Genomic DNA, 12,936 nt, shown 5'->3' with positions numbered 1-12,936 from the left:
GCTGCTTTAGTCTATGGTAGTACTAGTAATCATTGAACTGGTCAAAAGTAATGGAGGTCAGATCAAGGGCATCTTTCCAACACTGGAGTGTATGGTATCTCAAAATCCAAATATCTACCGGTTTTCATACCTCTTACTTGTTATCTACAAACAAATCCTCCCCATTGCGGCTAAAGTAACGATTTTGGACATCTCAAGAGAAAATGGATAAAATTAATTTACATCCATGGTAGTATAAGCATAAGGCCCACAACAAAATCAAATATATTGTCATTGTCTGAAAGGGTCGTAATTGGCAAGTTCGTAGTTTTCGATTTCTGCTTATTTTTGCTCAATCATCCATTATAATAATACATAGAAAAACCTTATTATGAGCATTGAAGCCATGGGTGTCGAGATATAGTGAAACTCTAGCTAAGCTTCAAGCTTGCTGGCCTCTACCGAGCTTTGAGTTTGTGATCTAGCAAAACTCCAGCTAAGCCTCGAGCTCACCTGTGGCCATCACTGGCCGATTGTGGCGAAGGAAGTAGGAAAATGAAAAGGAAAGAAAAGAAAAAAAGAGAAAACATAAAATTAAAAAAAAAAAAAACTTAAACTATAAAATAAATTTAAAATTTTGAATTTTTTTTCCTAAAATAAAGTCATGAGATTGAAAATATTTTTCAATGAAATCCAACTTCATAAAGTGTTTTTGATTATATATAACCCAATAAAACAAATAAAAACTAACCATATTCTTGAAAAAAAAAAATTATTATTGAGTTTTCACGAAATAAATGCATGCTATATCTTTACTTTGCTCTTGGATCATTCGAGAATACCGAAATATATATTGTATTTCCATATGGTTCCGCGCACCGACACATTCCATGTTAGGCATTTTTTTTTTTTTTTTTTTTGACGTGGCATTTAAAAAGAAAATTCTATTTAACTATATGTAGAGCTGTTCGGCCTTGAGAGTCAACCCCGTTTCAGTCTTTCAGTCCAGGAGGCGACGGAAGGAGGTTGCTGTTGCTCCTGCCGTCTCTTATCCCTCATTCGGAGGTTGGGCAATCGCTTAGCCGGCCGGCGGTCAACCCGTTTCAGTCCAGCAGGCGAGGCAACTCCCGATTCAGATGCTTTTCGGATAAGAGGAAGTCCCCCCTCCAATCTCAAGGCAATTCCCGGTGTCGTTGTTATGTCGGAGGGAGAATGTCCTTCCCCCATTACCCGCTCAGAAGCCTATGGGTATGAGAATCGAGAGAATTATGAGAAAAAGATTTTCTGCAATTGATGCCTTTTTCATGAGCCCAGTACATGTATTTATATAATATATTACAAACCGTTAAAATTAATCGAATTGAATTTACGATCTCTTGATCTTGGCACTTGCTTGTTATGTGAGATTCTTCTTTGACTTTAGCAATTATGTGATCTGATTTGATCTTGACTCCTTAATTTGTGCCATTATCCTCAGTTCCTTCACCGTTTGGGCTGGCGATCCAGATGGAAACAAACTGCGTCTGGACTCCTTTGGTGAGAGCAGCCAACGAGGGAACGGGGCATTTGTGGAAGACGAGGTGATCAGGCAGGTTTTTCGGGGAGCCATCGGGGAGTCTGGCCGTCCGTACAGATACATCCCAATGTATGAGAATCGAGAGAATTATGAGAAAAAGATTTTCTGCAATTGATGCCTTTTTCATGAGCCCAGTACATGTATTTATATAATAGATTACAAACCTTAAAATTAATCGAATTGAATTTACAATCTCTTGATCTTGGCACTTGCTTGTTATGTGAGATTCTTCTTTGACTTTAGCAATTATGTGATCTGATTTGATCTTGATTCCTTAATTTGTGCCATTATCCTCAGGTCCTTCTACCGTTTGGCTGGCGGTCCAGATGGAAACGAACTGCGTCTGGACTCCTTTGGTGAGAGCAGCCAACGAGGGAACGGGGCATTTGTGGAAGACGAGGTGCGCCGGAAGGGCGAGGTGATCAGGCAGGATTCTCGGGGAGCCATCGGGGAGTCTGGCCGTCCGTACAGATACGACGTGTTCCTGAGCTTCCGTGGCGAGGACACGCGCAACGGCTTCACCGGCCACCTCCACGCGGCGCTCGACCAGCGAGGAATCGACGCGTTCCTGGATGAGGAGGATCTCTGGCAGGGCGAGGAGATCGCGCCGGCAATCCTCGGAGCCATCGGGGAGTCGAGGATCTCGATCGTCGTGTTCTCGGAGAACTACGCGTCCTCTAGCTGGTGCTTGGACGAACTGGTGAGAATCGTCGAGTGCAGGGATAAGATGGGGCAGATGGTGTGCCCGGTGTTCTACAAGGTGGATCCCTCGGATGTGAGGAAGCACAGGGGGAGGTACGGGCAAGCCCTAATCGATCACGAGGAGAGATTGAAGTCGAATAGCAGCGATCCGGAGAAGGTGAAGAGGTGGAGAGAAGCACTGACTGCAGCAGCTAACATCTCCGGCTGGCATTTGGTTGACGAGTAAGGCTCTCTCATTTACTTCTTTCTCAGTTTGCTTACCGTTTGTTCTGTGGCAAAACAAATTGAAAAAACTGTTGATTACGGAATTTCTCTAATTTCCATGGCAATAGATTCATGGGAATGCTTATGCATAAGATGGGGTAAAAAAAAAAAACAATTCACGCTAATCGAAGCAGGAAAGCTTATGTATTAGTTTTCTTGACAAGCAACTAAGTAATTCATGAGTTGAGTATATAAACAAGCAGGTGGACCGCATCCCTCGACAAGCCAATTTTTGCATTAGATGTCAATTTGCTAGAAACTGAATTTAATCTTGCCTATTGTGCTTGAGATATTGACCGCAGTTTACTGGAGATCAGCTTAGTACTTCTTTATCCAATGTGTTTGAATCTACCAGGCGTGAGTCTTATGTCATTAAGAACATTGTCAAGAGAGTATGCGCTCAGCTGAAGAATCGCAAGAAGTTATCTGTGCCTGAAAACGTGGTTGCCATGGACTCACATGTGCACCGTATGCGTACTTTGCTTGACATGGAATCGAATGAGGTTCGCATGGTTGGAATTTACGGATCTGGAGGAATAGGGAAGACAACTATTGCCAGAGCTACTTACAATGCCTTTGAGCACAAATTTGAGTATTGCTGCTTTCTTTCCAACGTTAGAGAAACTTGCGAACAAAACGCACACAGTGGCCTACTTCAGCTTCAAGAGGCACTTATTCATGAGGAAAGGTGGGATGATTGTCTGAAGCTTCACAATGTCGACGAAGGTATGAGCATGACAAAGAGTAGACTTTGCAAAAAAAAGGTCCTCATCGTCCTTGATGATGTGAACCAACCGATCCAATTGGAAACACTAGTTGGAAGACATGATTGGTTTGGTTGTGGAAGTAGAATCATCATAACGACTAGAGATGAACGTTTACTGGCTGCTCATGGCATAAAAAGTATGTACAAGGTTCAACCATTAGATCGTTTAACGGCTCGTACGCTTTTTAGGACAATTGTTTTCTCGAATTCTTCTTCATGTCCAGATCATGAAGAGCTTTCGTATGACATAGTGGAATACACCAAAGGACTTCCATTAGCAGTTAAAGTTTTGGGTTCTTTTCTTCGAGGTAAAAAATTACCTGTATGGAAAAGCACATTAGATAAATTGAAGGAAGTTTTCAATGGAGACATCTTCAGTGTGCTGAGAATGAGCTTTGATGGTCTAGATGATTATGAGAAGGATATTTTTCTTGACATTGCATGTTTCTTCAAGGGAGAGAGTGAAAGTTATGTGAGAGATATTTTGGAGAGCTGTGATCTCTACCCAGATGCTGGAATTAATGTTCTATTAGAGAAGTCACTCGTCACTATTGAGTGTGGCAAGCTGGAGATGCATGATATGATTCAAGAAATGGGAAGAGAAATCGTGCGGAGGGAATCTCCCAAAGAACCAGGGGAGCGCAGCAGATTGTGGTCCTATAAGGATGTGCTTCATGTTCTAACAGAAGGCACGGTAATAAACTGAATCATGATCTTTTGTTTTTGACAATATGTATGCCTGTTTGGTAGGGTTAAAGCCTCTTAAAAGGTACTTTTGCCTTCTACCGAAAAAGCGTGTGAATATGTCTCTGCTAAGTAAGATAATAGCCTGGCGGTCTCATGAGAATCTTTGATTTTCACATCCCACCCTGAAATGTAAGATTTGCACTATTGACCTCTCCCCAGAAAGTAAATTATGAAAAAATCCCCATGAACTTAAATGATATGTTTCTTCAATGATTTGACTTGCTTATAAAACTAGTGTGTCAAATGCGGAAGTAAAAGCAAATTCTGAAAGCTAAAAGCAAAAGGCACCTGGAGCACACCAAATCTTATTTTTTTATTACTAGTTAAGTCCTTGCATAACCTAGACACCTTTGCACTTAATTTATCTGTTCATATAATGTGCTGCCAGGGAACGAACAAAGTAGAAGCAATAATGATCAAGTTGGCTACTCCTGAAGAAGTACGCATTAGTGCTCAAGCTTTCACAAATATGAGAAGGCTCAGAATTTTCTTAGCTCGCAATGTGTACTATACCGGCAATCCCGTATACTTTCCCACTAACTTGAGATGGCTGGAATGGCCTGATTATTATCCAACATCGGCGCCATTCAATACAGACCACAGGAAACTTGTAGGTCTAGACCTAAGCAAAAGCAGCATGTGCATATTGGGGAAGACATTCAAGGTACATGCTTGCAATATTCTCTTCCATCAAAATAAATGATGAATCTGTGAAGATCTTGAAAAAGTACTTACATATGTTATCCGTTTACTATGCAGCTTTGTAGAAATTTGAAGTCTGTTAATTTTAGCCACTGTGCTTTGCTGACTGAAATTCCTGATGTATCATCACTGCCAAGTCTTGAGCGTTTGGATCTAGGAGAGTGCACCAATCTTGTTGAGGTTCATCAGTCTCTTGGGCATCTTGACAAGCTCGTATATTTGAACTTTTTGAACTGCTGCAATCTGAGCCGTTTCCCAAGAAATCTGAAGTTAAGATCACTTCAAAATCTAATTCTTAGAGGTTGCTCAAAGCTTTCAAGGTTTCCAGATATTCTTGTACAAATGAAACATTTGACAGAACTAGCGCTTCATGGGACTGCCATCAGAGAGCTACCCTCTTCTATCACAAATCTTGTTGAACTGAAAGGGTTGTATCTAGAAGACTGCATGGACCTTAAAAATCTTCCTTGTAGCATCTATACACTGCAACACCTTGAGCGAATTTTGGCGGATGGTTGCTCACAACTTAGCAAGCTCCCAGAATGTTTGTGTGAATCAAGTGATTGCACCAATTTCTCTCTCCCGTTAGCCCTTCCGAGCGTTATTAACTTGAATGTGCAAAGATGCAGCTTATCAGAGCTTGGTTTCTTGAAAAATCTTCATTGCATGTCCTCGTTGACAATTTTAGATTTGTCGGAGAACAAATTTGTGAGCCTTCCTACCTGCATCAGTCAATTTACAAAGTTGCAGCAGCTTTTTTTGATGCATTGCAAGCAGCTGCAAGAGATTCTAGCTCTCCCGCCAAACATAACATCTTTACATGCAAAAGGTTGTGAATTGCTGGAAACATGTGCAGACTTGTCAAACGTGTTACCATATAATTCAGATGAATCACCTTGGCTTAGAAGAATTGATTTCTCTAGCTGTCATAAGCTGATTCAGAATCAATGCTCAAGCAATTGCAAAATGCTGTCAATTGAGGTCTCTCTCCCTCCCTCTCTCCCTCCCTTTGCACGTGTTTGTGTGTTTGTGTCTCAAATGTAAAATGTTCCAAATGGCAGGGATTGCTTGGAGAGACTCGAGTTGACGTTTTTCATCCAGGAAGTAAGATCCCAACGTGGTTTGTCCATCAAAGCATCAAAGGACTCATAAAGTTTCATGTATCTTCAGATTTATACTGTGACATAGCCGGCTTGGCGTTTTGTGCTATTATTGGTTCAACCAATCGGAAGGAAGCCAATATCTCATGTGAGATGCAGTTGTTTGTCAACAAGGAGGAAACTTATGGTTGTGTAGATTGTTTTTCCTCGTTGGAGTTAGACCACGTATGGGTTCTATACGTTCCACGGCGAATGATGTGGGGATTGGATGCGAAATTGGTGAATCGCCGCAGTCAATTTGCAGTACTGTTTCAAGCGTCGGAGGGGACTCTAAGAAGTTGCGGGGTGCATCTGGTTTACAAACAAGGTAAGCAACCAAATGACATGAAGATTGACGAAAGCATCGATCCTCAGAATTCTAACGCGAACCTCACAAGTTCCTATGTTGAAACCCGCAAAATGAAGGAAAGATTTTCAGACTCCTAATCAACAAAACTATGATTCGAGCTTAGCTTCTTGTAATTTAGTGTGGGGAGTTATATGTATCCTCATAGCAAAAATAAACTAGCTGCTGTGCTTTTCTTTACCCTCATTGATCATCTTCCATCTTTCCCTCACTGACAAAGTGCAATGATGTTTATGATGAGTCAACATTCTTCAATTTTCTTGTCGACCCGTATCACGACCGAGCTCAAAAAAGAGAACCCAAAAAACGAAGGGCTCTAAACAAAGAACTAGAATTTCCAAATCGGCCCAAATCTTTCTGCAAGAAATTGCATGATTTTGGTTCTGTGAAGTTATGAATATGTTTTTTTTTTTTTTTTTGGTGCTGAAGAGGTTATGAATATGTTGATCACTACCTTTTGCCATGTTCTGATCTTGGCTTCAAGATAGATCAGCAGCTACTGAAGTCACGAGAATGAAGGATGCGTTGTGCAGTCAATTCACGCCATGTTCAGCTACATAGTCTGTGTTTCCTTCGGCCTTGTTTCCGATTCACTTTGAGTATGATCGCTCGTATGTTTTAAGTGTAATGTATGGCCAATTAATTCCGTCCATATTTTGTTTGCCAAGCCAAAGTCCAAGCCCTTAGCCCAACCCATTTTCCTTTCTTCCTTCAACGGATTTGTGCATGAGCGTGCGAAGCGGCGGATAAACGAGAAAAAGAAGAGGAGAGATTGAGCTCGTTCATGAAGAGAAAAAGGGGGAAAGAGAGAGTTTTGAGCGTAGGTGATTCGGACATCCCAACAAGCCTAATCAACCGCAAATTGCAACACCTTATAAATATTCAAGCCTATTATTCATTTAATTGGAATAATTTTCAAAGTCAGGTGTTAGATCTAGAGTTATGTGAAAGTTGAACTGTGAGGTTCAGTTGAGGAGCTTTTGAGCTTAAGATTTATGTGGAAATAGTAGATAAAGGCATTGTGGAGCTGTGAGGTTTGACGAAAATCAATTACAGTTATAGTTTTATGGGAATCAAATTCTGAACTTTCGCATTCAAATTTTGTGGAGTGAATAATATGTGTAACAAATAAAGATGAGCATTCATTATTGAATGTCTTAATTAGGGTGTAGAAATCATTTTATCAACAAATAAGTATAGTTTAATCATATAATTAGTTAGAGTAGCATATGTTTTTTGAATAATTGATGGGAATACAAGTGCGTTGACTTGAGTAATCTCCACATGTCACTTTTTAAATTTCTTAACTGAGTGATACTATCTCTTTTTCGAGTTTGTAAACTCATATTTTGAAAACGATATGGATTAGATATACTATGAGTTATACAAAATGGTATGTTTATTGCATAAAATCTAGATCGAGCATTTACTAAAATTTTGTTTATTTGAAATGGAAAAGCATTACTGATTACCATTTGAGCTTATTTACTTGTGAATGATTTGCAAAGCCTATAACGAAAGAATCACAAAAAAGTTTATGATTTATAACTATGTTTTATAAAAGGTGTTTTGATATATATCGAATGATGAAATTATATGATTTAGTTCGTAAATCAGAGTTGATTTCTGATTTTGGTTGTAAATTATTGAAGATTGAGGTTGGTGGATTTGGATTATGCCCAATGTCTATGTGTACCCATTCAAAAGTTTGTGGATATATGTACTAGATTTAAGATGTCCTTATGAGCTAGCCACTGATAATATAGGTGAAGAACTAAAGAGGGGATGAATCTTGACCATCTATTCATCAGGCCTTATGCATGATCTTGTTGGATATTTAAGCGTGGAATTAGTCAATGGAATGGATCATATTACTTGACTTGTTTCGCACATGCAACGTCTACGGTAATAATACCTTTGGCATGCGAAACGTCATTATCATCGATGAAGTGAATTTTTGCAACGGAAAATGAATTATATCCAAGAGGAATTGAACATTCTTCTGGAAATTTAACATAGAATCATAAATATTACAAGTGATGTGGGAATGATTCTTGAATCCCGAGGATAGCAAATTCCGCGTTGTTTACACTTCTAATGGAAACCCTCTTTTACATTTTTCCGATACAACAGGAAAAGGATAAGCACCCAGCGCAGAATCCATGTACTTTTTTTTTTTTTTTTAAATCCCTGTAATCGACCCAAATTAGTTACATGGGGCTCCCAACATGTTTTTCCTTGGAGTAGTCCCTGTCAAATGATAATAAATGTACAGAAAACTCTAATGATGATGATAAAAGAATATTATTCACAAGTGCTCCAAAGGTATTTTTATTTTTCTTGAAAATATAATTTAAGGCGTTGGTCACTACGAGGGATTTTCAACTTCATTTGATCGTGTTGCCATAATATAACGTGCAATCATCCCGAGACAGCAGGATATATGGTCTAGGGCCCCTTTTTCTCTCCAAATTCCTTTATGAATTTTGAGTCCGAAATAAAACAGTGACTAATTTGGTATTGGATCACAATTCATTCATTCTCAAGTGTGGTTATTCACGAAACATGGCATAGGTCATCCGTCAACAGCAAGTGTCAACCATCCAAGCAACAAGTCAGACTAATCCCATTTATTCTAATCCTATAAAAACGGATCTTGTTAAATGAATTGATCCATGATGCCCTACTTCTTATTCTTAGTGCATTTTAGGAAAAGTTTGAAAATTCCTTTTTTACAATGAATGTGATGACTATTTTGTGATTAAATATATTCGAAAACGTGTTAACGTGAACTTGAATAATATATTTTTACCAATTATTAAAATGTTACACATCGAGCTCAATATAAGGGCCAGGAAAAGTGATGAAAGTATATGCTATGCCCACGGTTTCAACACGCCGGCGATTGCATGAATTGCATGATTGTACAATGAAAAACGGCCGCCCGCACGAGCCAACTGGATTGCCTAGTTGGACAAGCGCATCGACAAGTGGCGCTCATGCATAGGATTCGCCGACCAGGCAAAAGAGCCCCCACCGCAGCGGGCTTATCCCGAACCAGATCCGACGGCCCACAATCGCCGCCGCCCTCTCGCCCCCACCGCGGCCAGGAACCCGACAAACAACTCCTCCCTCTTCCTGAGAAAGCCCCCAAAAGGGAGAGGAACGTGGCGACTCTGTGGACACTTTCCCGCGTGTATAAAGCCAACCATTCCTCCTTTGTCGCTCTTCCAACTACACTTTTCAGCTCGAGTTCTCGGTCTGACAGTCTCGCCCTCCACTGTGTCGAGGCCTTTGACCTCGAACTCCGGCTCAAGATGACGACGGCGTGTCACGGCGGCGCCGGCGGAACGCCACGCACGTCTTTTCCAACACGCTCTTTCCGGAACCGGGCCTCGAGCTAGGAAAGGCAAGACCTTCGGCAAATTCACTAGAAGAGATCGCGTCCCCTGCTGCTCTTGACGGCAGTGATGCCGGAGAGATGGGGTCGCCTGCCCATTCGGTCGCCTCGCCAGGAGTAGCCGTTGGCGATGGCAGGATCAAAGCCGGGTCGGCGTCGCGTCCGTGCCTGTCCTGGCCCGGATCCCATTCAGCTCTGGCCGTGCAGGTGGTGAAGATCAAAGAGGAAGAAGTGGAAGAGGAGGAGGCGGCGATGGTTGCTGATCCCGGGGATGCCACCACCATGTCGCCCTCATGCTCGTGGGGGGCAGCAGCAGAGGAAGTGGTGAGGCCGATGGAGGGGCTGGGGGAGGTGGGGCCGACGCCGTTCCTGAGGAAGACGTATGAGATGGTGTCGGACCCTGGATCGGACCCGGTGGTGTCGTGGGGTTCAGGCCGGGACAGCTTCGTGGTGTGGGATCAGCACGAGTTCTCGAAGCAGGTCCTGCCTCGATATTTCAAGCACTCCAACTTCTCCAGCTTCATCAGGCAGCTCAACACTTACGTGGGTACTCCCCTTGAACGGGATTGTGTTTTCTTGTCCATGTCTTTTGCTTGAAACTTTCTCCATAGGTAACAGCAAACTACTTGTGTAGATGTGTCCTTTGGTTTAACTCTGTTTCGGTGCTTTTTTTTCTTTTTTTGATGTCGTCCAGAGTGTGATCCTCTTGGAGCATCCAGCTACTCTTCACCGTCCCAACAGATAGTCCCCGGGGCGAAGAGGCTAGGATCCAAGGGCTTCCACTCTCGACGTTTTGCTCAGGTTGTTGAGATTCAATTTGACCCACTTGGTCGGTTGTTAGTTGTGCTTTAACCTAGTTTAGGGCACGAGGAACGAAGGAATCTGAAATGGCGGGAGAGATACGCAGATTCTATATGAAATCTCATGAATCGGTGGCTAGAGAACAATGGCCTGTCATCATATTCTAGTGATGACGCTCTAGACGGTAATTTGCAGAAACTATCATGTCAACCCTGACATCAGAACACCCATTAAGATTATCTTCACTGATTTGTATTTGAGTTCTTTTCTTTAATGGTAAATTTGAATTTGGATTCAGAAATGCACTGCAGCAGTTCCTTTAAAGCTGTTAGTACTGTGCATTTTGCTGTTTCGATGCTCAATTCTGCACTTTCTAGCTGAAGATGAGTTTCCTTGGCCATCGCTTCGTGTCTATCCGATGTTTTGGTAAAGCCTTACGGCACCTCTCTTCTTTTGGGGCAAGACCATTAGTATAATTCAGCACTTTTGTGTTCATATATATGGAGTCGACGGATTGATTTTTGAGTCATTTCATTGTCCATACACTCTTTGTACTGGTTTTTGAATCATGGCAAAGGATCTCTCCTTAACGTGCAATTGTGCTCTGCGTATATTGGCCTAATGATACCCCCTTGTGCGCATCTTCCATTGAAACTTCGTTAGCCTTCATTCTGCTTATTCTCTACTCTTTAGCCTTTTTTTTCAATATGAACTCCCAGGCCCAGCTTCCTCCTGTCTTCAATTCTTCATGCATCCTGATGCAAGATGTGTCGCAGGGTTTTAGGAAGATTGATATGGAACGATGGGAGTTTGCGAGTGAAGGTTTTCAGGCAGGGAAGAAGCACTTGCTGAAGAACATAAAGAGGAGAGGCAAATTCAGCAAGCACAGGAAGTCATCGAGTAGTAGTTTTACCTCGGGGTACCCAAAAGCTGGAAAGGAAGCCATACTCGAAACGCTTAAGAAGGACCAGGAAGCATTGAAGGCCGAGATCCTGAAACTAAGAGAAGAGCGGGAGAATTCACAGCATGAGTTTGACCAGGTCGCAGAGCAGGTTCGTTGTGCCGAGTGCAGGCACCAGCAGATGTTCCTCTTCCTCTACAAAGCTGCCAAAAGCCCGAACTTTGTCCAGCAGTTAATCCAGAAGAGGAGGCACAAGAGAGAATTAGACACTCGTGAATCAAGCAAGAAGAGCAAACTGCTTGATCCCGATGGTGCCACCCAATGCTTGCTTGAAGCAAAGGATCCCAAGATTCAAAGCCCAAAAGTTGATTGCCTGACAATCAGTGACGAGTCGGCTCAGATGGAGTCTCAGCCTAATAGTGTCGTGCTGGAGGATTTTGAGACCATTCAGATGCACAATCCGTGGCCTTCTCCACTGGGTGGCAGAGATTTCAGGGTTGTGCAGGGTCAGACGCCGGATCAGATGGCCGGAGCTAGTCCATCGCATTTGTCTTCAGTTTTCCACGAGATGTCTGAGAGACTCCTCGAAGACAATATGGTCGTTGGTGACAACGTCGCTGATGTCGAAGAAGTAGAAGAACTGGTGGTGAATGACTCAAGAATCTATCTTGAATTGGAGGGTCTGATTGAGAAGCCGTGTGGCTGGAGTGAGTACCCAAGTGGGCCGATGGAGCAAGCAGCGGGAGTGATGCCCTAAATTTCCATGTACTCCTGCTCTGTTCCATCTGTTATTTTCTTGCCCATTTGGGTTCTTCTTTGTGTATTTAAGCTGACACCAGAATCATTGTTGCTACTTTTTTTTTGTGGACCAGATCGCATGATGCAGCTTTTGCCATAATTGGAGAGAATTTCTTGAGTGAAGTCTCTCTGCTTGACCGAATGAGGATATGCTGGAAACAGGAGGGGAGAGGGAATCCAACCATTAAACTAGGATCTTACGGCAAATGCCCATACTTGTCCAGATGTTGGAAGTTTTTTCCTTTGTATTGTATCAGAGTCCCCTGGATGTTCTTTTCTCTAGTATGCACTATTTTTTTCCTTTTTTGGTGTGTTGTGACCAGCTACGTACAAAGAGAAGCTGTGTATATAGCGAAAACTTCAATTTCAGTATTTTCCAAATGTTCTGCATGACCAAATTCTAATCAGGAGTTACCGGTTCTCCATGTATTCTTACAGAGACGATATTTCTTTTTTTCTTGATCGTGTTCCATGTGGTTCTCGTTGAAAGCTTCAACATGTCGAGAAGGAAAAGTTGATTGACGGTACACCGTGATTGGACCCTTTTTTCATGAGAACGCTGCTTTAGTCGATGGTAGTCATTCAACTGGTCGAAAGTAATGGAGATCAGATCAAGGGCATCTTTCCAACACTGGAGTTTCAATCCCTGAAAACACTGCCTGCTTCATAAAACGACGAGGATGGCTTGATGTAAAGTTTTTCTGCTGATTGAGAATTTGTGACTTTTAGCTCTCTACTGAATCTCTGGAGAATTAATCTGCTCCCTAATCTCTGACAAAGCGAACCAATTTCGA

At 42.1% G+C, this 12,936-nt stretch overlaps 2 protein-coding genes across 3 annotated transcripts; both read left to right on the top strand.

Moving 5' to 3' along the window:
- Positions 1-971: 971 nt before the first annotated feature.
- Positions 972-6,453, top strand: LOC104429442 (TMV resistance protein N). Of its 2 annotated transcripts, none has more exons than XM_039309045.1 (7): positions 972-1,227; positions 1,457-1,559; positions 1,956-2,479; positions 2,877-3,981; positions 4,423-4,698; positions 4,794-5,717; positions 5,798-6,453. In XM_039309045.1, exons 1-7 carry the CDS (start codon positions 1,178-1,180, stop codon positions 6,320-6,322), a joined length of 3,507 nt encoding a protein of 1,168 aa, XP_039164979.1. In that variant the 5' UTR covers positions 972-1,177; the 3' UTR covers positions 6,323-6,453. The 2 variants fall into 2 exon arrangements, with proteins under 2 accessions (XP_039164979.1, XP_039164978.1); XM_039309044.1 differs by having other exon boundaries at positions 1,457-1,624; positions 1,853-2,479.
- Positions 6,454-9,462: 3,009 nt separating this feature from the next.
- LOC120286082 (heat shock factor protein HSF30-like) lies at positions 9,463-12,549 on the top strand. The gene is made up of 3 exons (XM_039310115.1): positions 9,463-10,185; positions 11,220-12,109; positions 12,217-12,549. Exons 1-2 carry the CDS (start codon positions 9,724-9,726, stop codon positions 12,099-12,101), a joined length of 1,344 nt encoding a protein of 447 aa, XP_039166049.1. The 5' UTR covers positions 9,463-9,723; the 3' UTR covers positions 12,102-12,109; positions 12,217-12,549.
- Positions 12,550-12,936: the final 387 nt, after the last annotated feature.

Source organism: Eucalyptus grandis, chromosome 3 (genome assembly GCF_016545825.1).
Source record: "Eucalyptus grandis isolate ANBG69807.140 chromosome 3, ASM1654582v1, whole genome shotgun sequence".
Taxonomy (NCBI): Eukaryota; Viridiplantae; Streptophyta; class Magnoliopsida; order Myrtales; family Myrtaceae; genus Eucalyptus; species Eucalyptus grandis.
Note: the sequence above shows the minus strand (reverse complement) of the source record. Positions and strands in the feature narration are given on the sequence as shown.

Bases quoted from the DNA above. Each gene is read 5' to 3' on its own strand.
- LOC104429442 (XM_039309044.1), top strand. From the start codon at position 1,178: ATGTCGGAGGGAGAATGTCCTTCCCCCATTACCCGCTCAGAAGCCTAT. The intron at 1,625-1,852 runs GTATGAGAATCG...CATTATCCTCAG, and splicing joins CCGTACAGATACATCCCAAT to GTCCTTCTACCGTTTGGCTG. The intron at 5,718-5,797 runs GTCTCTCTCCCT...TCCAAATGGCAG, and splicing joins GCAAAATGCTGTCAATTGAG to GGATTGCTTGGAGAGACTCG.
- LOC120286082 (XM_039310115.1), top strand. From the start codon at position 9,724: ATGGGGTCGCCTGCCCATTCGGTCGCCTCGCCAGGAGTAGCCGTTGGC. The intron at 10,186-11,219 runs GTGGGTACTCCC...GATGTGTCGCAG, and splicing joins TCAGGCAGCTCAACACTTAC to GGTTTTAGGAAGATTGATAT.